This window comes from Colobus angolensis, unplaced genomic scaffold (genome assembly GCF_000951035.1).
Source record: "Colobus angolensis palliatus isolate OR3802 unplaced genomic scaffold, Cang.pa_1.0 Scaffold86, whole genome shotgun sequence".
In the NCBI taxonomy this organism is placed as follows: Eukaryota; Metazoa; Chordata; class Mammalia; order Primates; family Cercopithecidae; genus Colobus; species Colobus angolensis.
In genome coordinates, this window is record NW_012122487.1 from 6,269,582 (window position 1) to 6,287,436 (window position 17,855).

Here is a 17,855-nt window from a genome sequence, read left to right on the forward strand (position 1 = left end):
TTTTTTTTTAAAAAAAAAACATAATTGGTTTAATGTAGGTGGTTCAATGAGTAGTTTGTGAAGTTGAATTTTTGGGAGCTAATATTTGTTCTTTCCCTTTCTGATGCCACAACACATTCTTCTATTTCATTCAAACTCACTATTCTGCTTTTTTTACATACGTTTTTCAATCACCCTTTTCCCTTTGGTGTTAAGTTTAGCGAGGGAGGAAACCCTTTCAATTTGTTCCATTTTTGTGCCTCTGATGAAGTAAGAGCAACTCAAAACGGGTGTATTTTCTTACCAAGTAAACTCTTTTCTAAAAAAAATGCCACACCCTCCCCCCCAGAATAAAGCATTTAGTAGCTTGATGGTCATTACTTGAAGGCAGCCTCTTTCCTCACTAGAGGTAAATACATCTTCACTCTTGATTGCCGCGGAGAGGTAGGTAGAGAAGCTGAGTGAAGCAAACCCAATGACTGAGTTCAAGTTGACCTGGATCATTTTAAAGTGCTTTTCATGTAAATGCTACAGTTAATGTCTGTCCCCACATAATTTCTTTCTAATGTTTGCAGCAGATGTGGAGTTGGCCTTACCACTGCTCAAGTTGCTTGCTCATTTTGGCTGTTTCTCTAAGCTTTTCCTTTCCTGGCTTCCTTTCTTTTCTTTACAGAGTGAGATGTTGGTAGATAAGGATTTTATGCCCTGGTGTATGCTCCTTCTTCTTTCTCTCCATTGTTTTAAGTTACATCTTTTCTAAAACTAAGTTATCATCTATAGAGCTTTTGCCTTACGGTTCCTTTTTGGTCTTCTACTTTACATGGGCTAGTGAGCCTCAAACTTTAATGCTCGTCAGCATCACATGGAGGGCTTGTAAACACAGGTGAGGGACTCCACCTCCAGTTTCTGTCACAATGGGTCTCAGATGGGGCATGCAAATGAGTTTTAGACATGCTCTCAGGTGATGATCACAATAATCTTTGGCCAAGAAGCATGCCTTGGGCACTGACCGGGACTATTGGTTTTGTCTGTCAGTTTGCTGCCCACCCCCAGAGGGTTGGGTTCTTCAGATTTTATTCATTCATGTTCTCTGGAAATTCTTTACTTTTTAATTATTTATAGGCCAAGCTGCTAGCATAAGAGAACTCAGAAAATTACCTTATATTTTAATGGTGAAAGGGTTGGTTGCAGGAGGGGCAGATGTACAGCTTCTTGCCACTCTCACTCCCTCATCCTCCAGTGAAGTCTTTTTTTGTTTGTTTGTTTTTTCGAGACTAAGTCTTACTGGGTTGCCCAGGCTGGAGTGCAGTGGTGTGATCTCGGCTCACCGCAACCTCTGCCTCACAGGTTCAAGCGATTCTTCCGCCTCAGCCTCCCAAGATAGCTGGCGCCTGCCACCATGCCCGGCTAATTTTTGTATTTTTAGTAGAGATGGGGTTTCTCCATGTCGGACAGGCTGGTCTCGAACTCCTGACCTCAGGTAATCCACCCGCCTCAGCCCCCCAAAGTGCTGGAATTGTAGGCATGAGCCACCACGCCCAGCACCCAGTGAAGTCTTTAGCAGTAAGTCCCTCTGAGCCGAGAGCGATCTTTTCAGTCATTCTAAACACAGCATCACTCTAGGAAGCCTTCTGAAAGGTGGTTGAGTTGGCCCTTGGCCCCTAAGTGAGACCAAGTCACTCTATTTTTAGTTTCCCCAGTTGCTTATAATATTCCTTTGACCCTTGTGACTTGCTTTCCTTTCCCCCATATGGCTTCCACGATGGTCTCAAAGTTCTCCGCCCTCATTGGATTGGTATGCCGTGGCGATGCTTTTGTGGGCTGGGGGCAAAGTAGCATTTACAGATATACTGTGTACCTACTGAATGCTTAGGTGCTTTACATGTGTCATTTCATTCAACCTTGCCAACCCTGCACAATAAATGTAAGTATCCTCATTTTACAGATGCAGGAAACAAGGCTCTGAGATAAGTGAGCAAGTTTACAAGATATTGCAGTAGAGATTTAAACAGAGGTCTAATTGCAAAGCTAGAACTCTTTCAGTATTTCCTGTCTTTGAGATAGCAGGAGTTGAGCGTTCAGGATAGAAAATAAGTTAACCTGGGTGTGGCATACTTGAAATTGCATTTAATGTCAGTTGTCAGAGTTGACAATATATTTGCCCATAAACAACAACCTGGAGTGTTCAATTTCCAAAATAATGTATTACAAGAATGATTGGAAACCAATATAAAATAATAGAGTTCTGTACCTTTTTTTCTTGAATATAAGAACCCGCCAGGTACGGTGGCTCACGCCTGTAATCCCAGCACTTTGGGAGGCCAAGGTGGGCAGATCACTTTAGGTCAGGAGTTTGAGACCAACCTGGCCAACATGGAGAAACCCCATCTCTACTAAAAGTACAAAAATTAGCCGGGTGTAGTGGCGGGCACCTGTAATCCAAGCTACTCGGGAGGCTGAGGCAGGAGAATCACTTGAACCCGGGAGGCAGAGGTTGCAGTGAACTGAGATCACGCCACTGCACTCCAGCCTGGGTGACACAGTAAGACTCCATCTCCAGAAAAAAAAAAAAAAAAAAAAAAAAAAAAAAAAGGCTGGGCACGGTGGCCCACGCCTGTAATCCCAGCACTGTGGGAGGCCGAGGCAGGCAGATCACGAGGTCAGGAGATCGAGACCATCCTGGCTAACGGGGTGAAGCCCTATCTCTACTAAAAGTACAAAAAATTAGCTAAGCGTGGTGGTGGGTGCTTGTAGTACCACCAGCTACTCGGGAGGCTGAGGCAGAAGAATCGCTTGAACCCAGGGGGGCATAGCTTGCAATGAGCCAAGATCATGCCCCTGTGCTCCAGCCTGGGTGACAGAACAAGACTCTGTTTCAAAAAAAAAAGGAACCCATCCATGGATCTGGTACAAGTGAGTTCATTCTCATTTTCTCCAATGTTAAAACCCAGGTAAAACAAGAATTGCCGGAAGTACATGAAATCTGTGCAATAGTAGGATGTTTTTCAAGTAAAGCACTAGTGTAGTCATTGAGAGAACTTTGTCTTAATTTCCCTTCTGTCCGTTTTTATCAAATGTAGAGGGAGACCATAGTGATAGGTCTCAGTTTTCTCATTTAGAAATAAAAAGAGTACAATGGAAATTTCTCCTCTTCCTTACTTGTCTGATATGGGAATTAATAAATATTATGTGTAAAGTCCTTTGAGCACTCTGGAAGAAAGATTCTATGTAATTTTAGCATTATTCATGGTCCATTAGGTTCCTCAGGGTGTCACCAAGGAAGAGAGATTTTTATCTTTTATCCCATATTTCACAGTATAAAAACAAGGTGTTTTTGTTGTTGTTTGTGACTGTGAAAATCTCCTGTAATTGTACCTGCAGAGGTTGCTCCTATCACAGAGCCCAGGACACTGTTCTTTGGCAGCTCCCCCCAGAGCATCAGTTCCTGAGGAAGAGCAAGAGTGAAGCTTAGTGAAATAGCTCCTGGAGCCTGTGAGGACATTGTACCTGCCCCACCCCCCACCCCGGCATCCCCCAACCTCCATCATCTTCTGTGTCTCTCAAGCTGTTGCATAACAGAATCATATACTGATTGACTCTTTTCTGTTTTCTTTTATCTTATGCTGATCCTGTAGTTCATTGCTCTGAGATGACTCCAGAGGAGATCTGTGTCTCTTTTAGGCACTGGCACCTGTCCTGTCCAGTTCCTCTCCTATAAAATATCTCCCATCCTTATCATGTTCCTATTGATACAACTCTGTCTCATCTGAGGACTGTATAACAATGAATGCATTTCTGGTCATTCCATATTTGAAAATGGATAAATACTGTGTTGTATTTATTTATTTATTTATTTGAGACAGGGTTTCACTCTGTCACCCAGGCTGGATAAATGCTGTGTTGTTACTATGTATATATGCATGTATGTATGTATGTATGTATTTGAGACAGGGTTTCACTCTGTCACCCAGGCTGGATAAATGCTGTGTTGTTACTATGTATATATGCATGTATGTATGTATGTATGTATTTGAGACAGGGTTTCACTCTGTCACCCAGGCTGGAGTGCAGTAGCACACTCACAGCTCCTTTTAATTTTGTACTCTTGGTCTTAAGTAATCCTCCTAGGATTACAGGTGCATGTTACCACACCCAGCTAATTTTTCTTTTATTCTTACTTTTCTCCCTGTGTTGCCCAGGCTGGTCTAGAACTCCTAGTCTCCTGCCTTGGCCTCCCTAAGTGCCAGGATTACAGGTGTGATCCACCACATCCAGCTTGTCACTGTTTTGATTTACTAGTTGCTTTCTGTTCAGGGAGCAATGGATTCCTTCCTCAGCCTTGGGTTCTATATTCTTGGTCCTTCTGAGTCTTAGCCTGGGGTCCTGTGGTAGAGAAAGTTTAGGCCCAGAATTTTGTCTTCTAGTTAGATTGTAGGCTGAATAATGAAGATAGAATTTAATTGCATACCCTGCCACGTAGCTCACCTTCCTGTGTTTCTGCTTTTGTATTCATTTATTTTGCAGCAGTGTGTTTAGCGTGCATCTTCATCTTTACAGTGTTGAGTAATTTGTTTATTTCTTTTTTTCTTTTTTTTTTTTTTGAGGCGGAGTCTTGCTCTGTCGCCTGGACTGGAGTGCAGTGGCCGGATCTCAGCTCACTGCAAGCTCCGCATCCCGGGGTTACGCCATTCTCCTGCCTCAGCCTCCCGAGTAGCTGGGACTACAGGCGCCCGCCACCTCGCCCGGCTAGTTTTTGTATTTTTAGTAGAGACAGGGTTTCACCGTGTTAGCCAGGATGGTCTCGATCTCCTGACCTCATGATCCGCCCATCTTGGCCTCCCAAAGTGCTGGGATTACAGGCTTGAGCCACCGTGCCCGGCATTTGTTTATTTCTTTATCTGCTCTTTCTCACAGGCACTCCTGGTGAGCTTATTGTCAAATCTACTTCACTTAATGGTCTTCCTGAACTCTTTGTGTTATCGGAGTGATTTTTCCTCTTTGCTGCTTGGCATTGTATAACCCCTGAAATTAGGCTGGAGTGCTGTTGGGTCCTCCCTTTGGCTTGGAATCTGGCAGTGCTTGTACCCAGCCATGTCACTCAGGAGCCCTCTGATGAGGCTTTATTTCTGTTTATCTCTCCCTCTTTTTTTTTTTTTTTAAACTGATGTTGTATATCATTCTTTTCCAAGGTCTTTGTCCCTTCAACACTGCCAGACTGAAGCCACCAAAACACGTACACTTCAGAACTGATCTGGGCTTGGGGCCAGCTTGACTGAGGAGATGGGAGCTCACATGGAAGTTAGTTTGTTTATTTAGGCTGTGACTTTCATAGTGTCTATCAGGCAGATGCCTACCTGCATGTTTAATATTTAAAAGTAAAATGGAAATTTCAAGTGGACCCTGGCTCTGCAGGAGGCATCCCTGACTATGAGCCCTTTTCTTTCTAACATGATTCTTTTCTCAAGTTACCATTTCTGTGCCTTTTTCTTTTTCCCTTTGTCCCGTTCCTATCACCCATTTTTCATGGCCATTCATCTTCAGATATTTTCAACAGTAGCTCCCATTTACAACCTGGAGCTTTTTATGGCTTCTTTTCAGGAGTCTGGTCCCTAACAGGATTTTTTTTGTGTGATCTCAGTAAACAAAGAACGCGTGTATGTGTGTGCGTGGGGTGTGTGTGTGTAGGAAGCTTGCCATATTTCCTCTCTGCCCCACAGAAAATGTGTTTTCTGGAAGCCCTTTTGACACTGAAGTGAATGCCCACTGGCCCTCCCTTGTTGAATTCTCCTGAGGGGAGAGAGACAGGCCTTTATACTTGTTGTCATATCTTTTGTTTCTGCTGATTATACACAAAGTGAGTTGTAAATAGCTTTCTCACACACCATGATTCCTTTGAGGTATGTATGTACAGGAGAGTAGATACGTACGTACTCAGCCTCCTCTTGCCCTGGGGATTTCAGAGGGTCCCTTTTAAGGCCTCTGACTTCCTGTTACAGCACTAAGATAATGAAATTTACATCAGTTGTAGACAGTTATTCCATAATTAAACCTGTGGCATAATGTTTAGAAATATTAGCTGAACAGTTCACCCTTGTTTTTGTTTTTAAGTTAAATGATTTTATTACTTTAAAAGCAACATATACAATCACACAAAAAGAATGAAAGTTAAATACCTGTAATCTTAATCACTGTGAGCATTTTGGAAAATCTTTGTAGAACTTTGTACTATATAGTATGTCATTAAAACAGGCACTAGATGCTAGCAGAGAGGAAAAGTGGATAAAATGGAATTCCCCAAATCAGTTTAAAATTAAATAATGGTTAGGCACACCCCATGTTTTTATTATCCTAATTTACAATAGAGTGATAATAAGGAGTTAGACAATTGATACCTGATTTTTCTTCAGTCATTTTTTGATTGCTAAAGCTGGCTAACTTCTGAGGCTTCTAAATCAAAAGGTGGAATGAGATCTACTAAATTACAACTAATTAGGTTATCAACTTTTATCTCTTTTGTATCTTCCTTAGTATGTTTTGAATTCAGAAAGAGATATGGTTTGCCTCTCCATTCTGAAGCATTTCTCTAACTGATGATGCTGATTGTGGTGGATGGGGGAGAGTGTGGTATATTTTTAGACCATGGACCCTTCAGTGAACTTCGTGAACCAATTTTAATTTGAATCTCTAGTTCCTCATTTTTCAGAATATGGGAGTCCACTTTGAAAGATTCTTGTGGATATATTTTTCTGCTCGGAAATCCTAGCACTCTGAGTTTGAAAATGTACCCACTTCCCTACTAGTTCCTTTTTGTGATTATGATTGTTGAAACATACTGGTAGTTTGCCACCGTTTCCTCCCAACTTACTCACAGAACTTTATGTTTTCTCTTAGAAACTGTGTATATCTAAGTGTCTCAAGTTGTAATTGCATGTAATTTTAGTTGTTTAACTTTCTCCTTCCCTCTTGAGAATGTTTATAAAGTACATTCTGTGACTGTGAAGATAAAAAGAACTAGAAACTTAGTGTTTGTGACGTGGTCAAATCATCTTAAGGTAAGTAGGAATTTGTTTTGTGTATGTGAGATCGGATGAGGTTTACACTTAATTTGCAGTATATGGCTTACTGAATCTGCCTTTGTTAAGTCGCATTGATTGAGGTTTTATAAGAAGGTTTTGGGGGATTCATTTTGATTTGGAATATTGTAAGGTTAATTTTTTTCTTTTCCCTTCTGTTGCTCCCTGGGGAGAATTACTGTTGCAGAACTCATTAGTGGCCCTCCATATGTCACCTGAGGGGTAGAATCAGCATTATTTCTATGTGTGACCCAACACAGATGTACAGTGTCCCCGTTCTTCTTGCTGCCCCATTTCTTTCTCATTCCTCAGTTAAGAGGATAAATTCTCTTTTTTGTTGCTTGTGTTGTCCTAGACCAAGGAGCAAGTAGTAGGTCTTGATTTCTGTTAGCACCTTTTTCCTTTGTTGTCTTCTTTGTAATTTTTCATATGAAACATCAACAAATACCTCTAGAATGGATGTCACTAAATGTAGTTATTACATGTTTTTTTTTTTTAATTAACTTCCTTGAAATGTATTCTCAACCTTTCTTTGCTTTCTCATTTCTTAAGTTTTAATCCAGGCTTTGCAACTCAATAACATGTGACTCTGAGCTAGTTATTTACCTACTCTACTCAAAGCCTCAGTTTTTTCGTTTGTAGACTGGAGATACTCATACTCCGTAAGAGTGTTGAGAGGAAAATGAGGGTTAATCTACACGTAAGATGCCCACATAGTGACTGGCACATTGGCCTCCACGTGTGAAACTCTTGGGTAAAGAGTGGTTATAAACTTCAAAGACAGATGACACTCTGTCCATTTTACCTTATGAGCCTAGTAAAGAATAAAAGACTTGGAAAGAATGAGAGAACTGGACCTAAAAATGTTTGAAGCGTTGACTGAGTGTGGGTTTTTTTTTTTTTTTTCCAGTGATATTCACTAGTGAACTTGCAAGGTGGGGTATACTGAACATTGTTTAAGTTTGAATGAGTGTACTGATATTTGGGGAAAGAGGGAAGAACCTTCTAAGCTAACATGCATGGCTGAAAACTGATGTCTGAGCAACGCAAATTGATTAGCACAGATGATTTTAATTGGAGTTTTAAAAAAGTCAAAGAAAACAAAACAGAGGAGTGCTTTGATAGGGAAAGAAGACAAAGGTGAGATGATGCTTAGTTGATGTATTGAGTTTAGGGACATATAGACAGTTATATGATTAGTGAGGGTAGTATAAGTCTGGAAATAATGAGGAACAGTTAGAAATTTTTAAAAAGCAGAAAACATGTTTAGGTGGAATCTAAAACCTTGTTTAATCTTAAAAAATCTGAAATGAAATAAGCAAGGGACAGTAGGCAGTGTTTAGGGATGATATTGACTAATTATAATAACTTAGTTTTGAAAAAGGGATCTTAGTGGCTTTCAGTGTAGAATTTTAGATATAGAGAAATGTTCATTAAGTTTTAACCTTTTATTTTATTATTAGGACAGATATATAAAACAAGGTTCTTAAACTTAAAGATAACATGTTTAAATGACTGTTAATAATAAATATTGATAAATAGAAGTCTGCCTGTGTTAGCCTATACCAGGAACAGGAAAAATAAATTTGAATAAATATTTTAAGAATGTAAAGGAACTTAAGCATTGTAGAATGTATTGTTTTAATTCCTACATAAGAAAACTAAAGGAAAGAGGAAAAGAAAAAATTTTTGTTACCAATGTGAAGCAGAAATTACCTATTTTGGTCTTTTCCCATTCCTGCATTTCCTTCCTTCTTTCCCCTTCCTCCTGTCTGTGGATATTTATTAGATGCCTACTGTGTGCTGCATGCTGTGATTACAAGGAGGAACAAAATTTATTTTGCTTTATTCTTCTTGGAATTTACCTTCTGGTAGCTAATAAACTTTGTTATATGGTGTTCACTATGTATTTGACATACTAAGTGTCAGATACATGTCAAGCCACGATGACCTGTTGTAGACCCGCAGTTGGGATTTCCTCTCTCAGCCTGGGTCAAGTGTGACTGTGCAGTTCTCAGCATCTAATGTGGCTGTATTCCCTCAGGTTCCATTGGCATATACTGGCAGAGTGCTGGGGGCAGACTTCTGCCCAAACCTGGAGGAGCCAGACCACAGGCTGGAAGTCCAGGTTGGAGTCTTAACTATTTTCTCAGCTGGGGGTGGTGTGACAGAAACTGTGGTCCTGGAAAGCCATTTGGGTATATCAGTGCCATCAGGAAAAGACAACCATTGAGACAGGTGTGAAGAGGGACTACTGTAGCGTATGCGCAGCCAAAGGTCCTTTTCAGGACGAGTTGTCTGTAACTGTAGATCATTTGTTTGTTCAGTCAAGAAATATATACATACTGTAGTAAGTACATGGTCTCTGAAGGTTGACTACCTAGAATTGACACAAGTTGCTGTGAGACCTTTGGCAAGTCACTTAATTTAAGTGAGCCTTAGTTTTCTCATCTGTAAGGTGGAGATGTACCATACAAGGTGATTATGAGAATTTAAAGGACCTAACATATGTTCAGCAGTTAGTACAGGAGCTGGCACATAATAGGTACCCAGTAAATATTAGCTTTCACCTTCTAAGACTTTCATTATCATGTGCTAAGGACTGTGCTAGGCACTTGGGGATATATGTGAGTAAGTCATGCTTCCTACAATATGGTCTCCTAGCTCAGGAGAACAGCAGCCATTCAACTGGGTGCTTATCAGAAAAGTAGGACTTAATGATAAATATCTTCTTCATGGGTTGGAAGAAGTGTCTTGTGGTGTAATAGGAGTATATTAGCAAAGTACTTTTTTTTTTGATGAAACTGTTGAATTGAAATTCAGTTCATTTTGTGTGGTCTTGAGACATTAGAAGTGGTTTGGTGTATTGCAGATTAAAAATATAAATATGACATTTTGGCTAAAGGCATGCCTCCATTTCCATGTACTTTATAATATTTAAGGAATGTATGTGCCAATGCAAAGATGCAGGCTGAAGTTTCAACATGGATAGCATTCCCTAGCATGAGGAAACCCATACTTTTTTTTTAGAACCTCCATTTGGCCTCATTTTCTAAATTTTCAGGCTTATAAAATGAGCATAGTGAGCTCGGGTTTAAAACATTTTTACTGATTTACAACCACAAATGAGAAAAGAGAACCATTTAAAAAATGGACTTCTACACAGTGAGAATGAGGGTGGAAGTGGTGGTTGGAGGAGGTTTCAGTTTTTATGGTACCGAAGGGTATGCCATCTCTAGCACACCTGCTCTTGGCCTAGGGAAGACCACCTGAGCTCTGCTGTGCCCCAAACTGGTCCTGTCTGGGTGGTGTATGGCTGTGATACAACAGAAAAGCAGGTGGGACACACATGAGACACGATCATGTATTTCCTAGTTCTAGAAAGCTAACAGCTTGTGTGTGACACGCAAATGCAGAGTGATGGAAGACTTTTTGTGGAGAGTAGTCTGATCCTTGACCTTTTTTGGGTAGGACGAGTGATGTTCTTCAAACACATCACCTGGAATGGTCTGTCATGGGTGATTGTTGGAAATCTGTTTTTAAACCTTGAGTTACAGTGAAAAGAAAAATGGGTTTTGCAGATGTGAGTATGTGAGATAAAACTGGAAAAAAAAAACCTATTGAGTACATTGACACACTACGGGAGAAAATGTAGAAAATGTTGTATTTACAAGTTAAAGTAACATTCTGGTTGTAGATAAACCAGATTGTGGGCTTGATAGTTCAGCAAGGACCTTGCAAAAAAGACCAAGTTCCTGGACAAATAATGATCAACGATGGAGAGTTGGTCAAGTAGCTGGGACCCACTTGAAGCATTTATTCTTCTCTTCTTTTTCCTCTGCCTTCCTAAATATGGCTTTTGCACATTTTAGAAATACCTAGTACATATCCATATTATGTCCGTCATAATAAACTTGATGCTTAATATACTTTTCACCAGCTATCTATTTCAGGAGTATTTTTCAGCTTAGACTGTTTTCATTTTTGCCATGGCATGTGTCCTAGTTGTTTTTAAATTTTTTCCTAGAGAATGAGCCATTTCTTATTGTTCAGCACAGCTATATACTCTAGGGAACTCACTATAGGACTTGCCAGTCATCTCCTCCTCGTGCTTGTATCATAGGCTTTCCCCCAGGGCTAGGCATTATCATCACTAGAGGATTTGCTGTTTGGCCTCTTGATTGTGAGAATAACCTCCCATACACCTCAATTTAGGTGCAACGGTTTGTTTATATTCTTCCTTAGAAAGGATTTTTGTTTAGACATACAGCCCTCAAATCTGGTTTACTTTTATATTGTAGCTGACATAGGTTCTCATGACTGGTGGAGCCCCTTTCTGCTCTTTGCCCTCTTCCTTTTAAACCTTTGCCTTTTATTTCTAAAATTTCAGATTTCTTAGCAGCTTTATTTTTCAATAATCCCAAGATCCCCTACTCTGTTATGAATGTATCTTTGGTTTTGAATGACTGTCATCCTTCAAGTCTGTGCCTGACTTGACTTTGGCAAGGGCATCTGCTGTGTTTTGTGTTAATATTGCTTGATTCAGAAAAATAACTGGAAATCAAGATTTTGATTCTCTAACTTTGTTTATTTTCCCCAGTGGCTTTTGAAGTGGATTCTCCAGTTTGGGAGGTTAACTGATGAATAGTAGCAAAGAATTACACTCTTATGCAATCATCTTCTAAGAAATGGTTATTCTAATTTAGAGTCTACTTAATTGGTGATATTTTACTTTTATCAGAGAAAAGTTACTCTGTTAGTTCAGTTGTGCCTCATGTATTAAGTTGTTACATTTAGCTCAGCACAGTTCTTTCCTTGGTTGGGAATTCAAGATGTGAGGTTTGACTCGGTATTTTTCAATGCTGAAGTGCTTAGAAAATTAGAGTAAATAATGAACCAATATTTCAGTACTAGATTAGACACAATTTACTGTGATGTTTTATAAACCACAGACTCCTTTCTTCTGTGAATGCGTGAAGGATCACTTTTTTTCCAGACATACTGGGGTGCAAGTGTAAATTTCCATAAAATTTAAATGAGGTGCTTCCTGTAATTAATGAACAATTGTGGCTGCTCTCTGGTCTGCATTGTAATTAACCGTGATCAGGCTTGTTTAGTGATGACACTGTTCCTGTAATAATTTGACAAGCTACTGTGAATTTGCCAGGTTATTAAACAACCTGCAGCATTCACTTCTGGAATCACGGGGATGAGCTCGGCTGCTGCTGCTAGTTAAATGCAGCATAAGGGGGAACCAAAAGTTGCTCATCGAAGTCTGTCGATCACTATGAACAGATTTAAATTCCTATGATGTTGGAGAAGTTAATTACTTTTGTATAGGGTGTCTTGAAAACTTTTTATTACATGATAAACCTACTGGGGCAAAGCTGGTCATGTTTATGAACTCACAATGAAGCCAGCAAATTTTCTATATTTTTTAACACCAGTATGAACTAAACAAAATCTGAAGTTCCCCTTACCACCTTATTAAATAGGTATAACTTATTTTTTTTAAAAAGGTTGTTTCCTTCACAGATACACTCACAACATCCCCCCAAATATAAGTTCACTCTCTCTCTTTTTTTTTTTCTGTTCCAAATAGATGACCTTGTGCTAAACAAAGTCGTGTTGCAGGTAAAGCAGTCTAAGTGGACCAGTAGCCTTATATCCTTGGTCACCAGTGCACCGGTCCCCCAACCCCCTCTTTCAGGTTAAGATCTGTTCAAAACGTTACTGTCTAGTTACTGTGGTGTCTTTCATTCAGATTCTGTTTATTGACTAAACCACAAGGATTCCTGCCCAAAGTACCAGGCGGTCTATGCTTGACTGATTTTGATTTTCTAACATCAGCCCTGGGGTTTATTTGAAAAATGTACATACACTGCAGCTTTAACAAGTCAAGTGACTGCATGTTTTTGACCATGAAGTAGAGTATATCTGAAGATCATTAAATTTAGTGGGGGAAGGGAGGGGTAGAGAATAAGTGTAGTAGTCATTGTACCATTGCAGAGTGAGTGAGTGTGTGTGTGTGTTTGTGTGTGTGTGACACATGGTTTTTGTCTTTTCATCTTCTCCAAGAGCCAGAAAGTTTCCTGCAGTTCTCTTTCCAGCTATTGACAAATGATTGCCAGATGTGAGATCTTTGCAGTGCTCTTTCCCTCAGCAAACCTGCAGCGATGGGATATTTGATTCTCCCTTGCCCATTTCATCTCCTTTCCACATCTGCCAGGGACACACAAGCAATACATCCCTACATGAGAGTTTAAAGTTTATTCAGCTCCTTTTTCCCCTCCGATAAAATGTTTGGAGACAACAGAATGAGGTCCATATGACTCTCTCCTGACTTCACCGTATGAAATTAATTGTTTATTTTACTTATCTACCTCTCAGTAATTGAAGTATTTCATTTTAGTTTCGGTCCATGGAAAATTTGATGTAACTCTGGGAGTGCTAAAAGTTTCCTATTGTCTGCTTGCTGCAAGTATGCCACCATCTCAGCTTCCCTTTGAGTGCCTCAATTCTGATAAAAACTAGACTATTTCATAGGACTTCCCAGTAAAGTAATTTTAATCAACAGCTGTCAAAATATTAAGTGTGGAGTGTCTGGTAAAATTCAGTAGTCATTTAGAATTGAAAAAGCCACCTAAGAGGGAGAAAATTCAACTTGTTGGGTTTGATTGGTTTACTCTGTGTTTGTGTCCATTGTCAAAATTCATATGGATGAGGCTCTAGTTTTAATCACAAGTAGCTTAAAAAGAGAAAGTACACTGAGTTTTGGAGGAATCTGAAGTTAGCCTATGTAGGCCACACACATAATCAGTAACATGCACAGAAGCCTTTTGCATCTGCTTGGAATCTGTATTGATACTGATTTTTTTTTTTCTCATCTCAGTTTGAAAATATTTTCCAAAATGCCCTTATAGCTCATGTTCATATTATAGGGTGGGCTGACACAGGTGGCCTGTCTGTTTTCCTATTACACTTTTTGGCAAATGGAAAGGCCCCTTATTCCCTGAATAAGATCAACTTTTTTTTTTTTTTTAAACATTTAAAAAATAATCCATAAAATGTCTGCCACATGTTCTCTAGTTTATGGAAATGTTTTCTAAATTAGACTTGTGGAATTGGATTCTTATTGTGAAAGTATTAGTGTGTTTACTATTTCTGCTACCTTCTTAGCTGCCTGTGATTATGTGACTTTATATTTTTGTTTGTTTGTTTGTTTTTTGTTTTTGAGACGGAGTCTCGGTCTGTCGCCGGGGCTGGAGTGCAGTGGCCGGATCTCAGCTCACTGCAAGCTCCGCCTCCCAGGTTCCTGCCATTCTCCTGCCTCAGCCTCCGGAGTAGCTGGGACTACAGGCGCCCGCCACCTCGCCCGGCTAGATTTTTGTATTTTTTAGTAGAGACGGGGTTTCACCGTGTTAGCCAGGATGGTCTCGATCTCCTGACCTCGTGATCCGCCCGTCTCGGCCTCCCAAAGTGCTGGGATTACAGGCTTGAGCCACCGCGCCCGGCATGACTTTATATTTTTATATGAAATTTGAATGAGGAATATAATTATTATTTCTGAATTCCTGCACTGAGAAAAAAATTTTTTTAATTAAAGGAGGTAAATGATTATACCCACATCAGAATCAATATAGAAAAAGTGTGAAGTCTGTTTTTCAATATTTTCTTTAAAAAATTAACAAAACAATAACGACAAACCTAACAAGAACAACAAAAGCCCCTGAAACGATTAAATCCTCCTAAACCGAAGTAAATGGCGGAAAACCATTTACCACAAGTTGCCAAAATGTTGTATGTTTCTATTGGAAGTTTTTACTGAGTAGGATAGAAGATAATCACAGCTGAACATGAGGACAGTGATTTCAAACTGTTTACCCTTAAAAACAAGATGAAGATCATGACGGAGGGGTTAAGTTTAAAAAACACTCCCCCTATACAAAACAAAATTACTAAGAACCAAACAGATCCCTGTGGAAAAGTTTATATGATTATTGTTCTGACTTTTCCTGAGGACTGACGCCATGGTAGGCACTCAGTGGATGCCAGTGGTGGAAGGTGGAGGCAAAGAGCCCTTTCATAAAACAACAAGGTTAGGAACTCCTCTGGCAGGAGCCAAGTTCCTCCGAGTTTAGATCACTTCACATAATTTGCCCTCGCTAATGCATTTGCTGGTTTCTCATGCCTTCCTGCCTTTTCCTCTCCATGGTTACTCTGGGAGACAGAGAGGTGCTAAGCAATGGAGGTGTCATCCGGCCCACGCACCTAGGGAACGTCCTTCAGAGGACGACTTGTCACCAGCCGTCAAAGAAGAGAGTGGCTTTGTGGTCTCTGAACATCTGGCAGCGCTGCACAGGAAGCTGAGGGGGTGTCATTAATTGTGATGAAATAATTTAAACCATCAGGAATAAATGAGGCTGTTAAGCTAAGTTCAGATTCCATTTGCCATGCACATGTGTCTAGCAGCCTGTGTGCAGTTAAAAAAAATTGAATTATATTAGCTCATGAGTAGAAGTGAAACAGATACTCTAAATGAAACAAGTTGCTGTATAGTGATGACATCGTGTTGAACCATTTCACAGAGTTACAGTTTGTAGGATCAGTATATCAAAAGCGGTATATTATTTAATGAATTTTTATATAAAACATTCCTACGGTATTGAATATAGTAAGGACCAGTGGTTTATGGGTATGTAGAGAGGATGTGTAGGTGGATGGGTGGAAGGAAGCAAGCCACCAGGTAAAGGTGCAGTGGGGTGGATGGGAGGTGCTTTGCCAGGCTAAATTGAGGCACAGTGTACCTTTCTATAGAGTCTGGCTGTGATTGCAATATTAGGTGCCCTTGCTCTGCATACGTAGTGCAGCTTGGAGGACAATTTCTCTCTGATGACCAACTATGAATGTTCCTTTGAGAGCTTCTGACACTTTGGGCACATCCATGTTGTTTTCTTGCTATTAAAAACAACCATCTTGGGCGATAGAAGATTACTCCTCAAGCAAGGGAACATATTTATAAGGCTTTGCACAATCAGTGAACACTGATTTCGATTGTAATTTTCAGGCACTATGGAAGGAGACATCCCCAAGTCCTTTACAAAGGAAAGACTGTCGGGTTTGGAATGTCAGGACAACTCTGAGGTTTTGTGCACTAAACGGAGCAATGGTGTGTAGGTTCCAAAGTGTATTTGTAAAATAAAAGCCATTCCTTTACACACAAGTGAAGCTTTCAAACTTGAACTTTTATGTAAAAATAATCATGGAAATTTGAAAAAAAAAAAAAAAAAAGACCGTTACTGTTTAGGTACAGAAAGAATTTTTTAAAAATTACCGGAGAGGTAATCCCTCTGTCAGAAAACAGATACATGGCCAGGTGCGGTGGCTCACGCCTGTAATCCCAGCACTTTGGGAGGTGGGCAGATTGCCTGAGTTTAGGAGCTCGAGACCACCCTTGGCAACATGGTGAAACCCTGTCTCTAATTAAAAAAAAATACGGAAAATTAGCTGGGCATGGTGGCACGTGCCTGTAATCCCATCTACTTGGGAGACTAAGGCATGAGAACTGGGAGGTGGAGGCTGCAGTGAGCCGAAATTGCACCACTGCACTCCAGCCTGGGTGACAGAGCAACACTCTGTCTCAAAAATAGCAAAAAAAAAAAAAAAGAAAAAGAAAGAAAACAGATACAAGTGATGGTCTGGAACTTGGGCAAGCTTTGGACAAGTGTTGTTTTGCTAAAAATATTTTATCTCCCTTTGCCCCTTCATCCCTCCTTTACCTTATTGTCTGCCTTTTTCACTGTCACTTGCTGCCTTTTTTCTTCCTCCTGTCTCTCCATTTTCTCTTTTCCTTTCCATTATTCTCACTTTTATTTTGCATCCTCTTGTCTTTGTTACAATTGATTCTCATCCTCTACCCTCACAGAAAGTGAACTGCAATTCCATTTTCGTTTATAATGTTGGTTTTCCTGCTGCTAGTTCAAAGATTGATATCTACAATTACTTAGTTTGTAAAATTATAAAATTTAGGTTACATTTTTGTGTAAAGTTGTGTGACCGTTGGTGAATTTTTTAAAAGAAAGCAGTTGAACCTTGATTCAGCTTTTTAAAAGGAATGCAGAATACTCATTGAGTTATCCTCTTCCCTGGACCTGAATGAAATTGTTGTTGGTGAAAGTCAGCTAGAAGTTTGTGGCTCTGGGTTACCCTCTCCCTTCTTACTCTGGACACAGGAGGAAGACATTCCGGTTGAAACACTTGTGTTTCCTCTAACTTTAGACATGTTTGAAGTTGAATAGAATGACCAGTAGTCAGGATGTTGCTACTCTCTGTGTGTGTGTGTGTGTGTGTCTGTGTCTGTGTTTGAGACAAAGTCTAGCTTTGTCGCCCAGGCTGGAGTGCAGTGGCACGATCTTGGCTCACTGCAACCTCTACCTCCCAGGTTCAAGCGATTCTCCTGCCTCAGCCTCCTGAGTAGCTGGGACTATGGGCATGCACCACCATGCCCAGTTAATTTTTGCCTTTTTAGTAGAGACAGGGTTTCACAATGTTGGCTGGGCTGGTCTCGAACTCTTGATCTCAAGTAATCCGCCAGCCTCAGCCACCCAAAGTGCTGGGATTGTAGATGTGAGCCACTGTGCCTGGCCATGTGTGTTTTTATCTTTAAATTTTATTTTAATTGATGGATAGTATAGAAAGATGAGTTCTTGGCTGGGCGCGGTGGCTCAAGCCTGTAATCCCAGCTACTTGGGGGGCTGAGGCAGGAGAAGGCATGAGAACTGGGAGGTGGAGGCTGCAGTGAGC

General features: G+C 40.2%; 1 protein-coding gene across 2 annotated transcripts in view; it reads left to right on the forward strand.

Annotated features, from left to right (window-relative positions):
* Window positions 1-17,855, forward strand: part of BNC2 (basonuclin 2) — a 443,555-nt gene that overhangs the window by 165,224 nt on the left and 260,476 nt on the right. The window contains exon 4 of one of the 2 annotated variants that reach the window (XM_011930373.1): window positions 9,097-9,180. The exons of the other annotated variant lie outside the window; for it this stretch is intronic. Coding sequence (XP_011785763.1) covers window positions 9,097-9,180 — 84 coding nt within the window. The remainder of the gene's footprint in view (window positions 1-9,096; window positions 9,181-17,855) is intronic. 2 annotated transcript variants of the gene reach the window in all.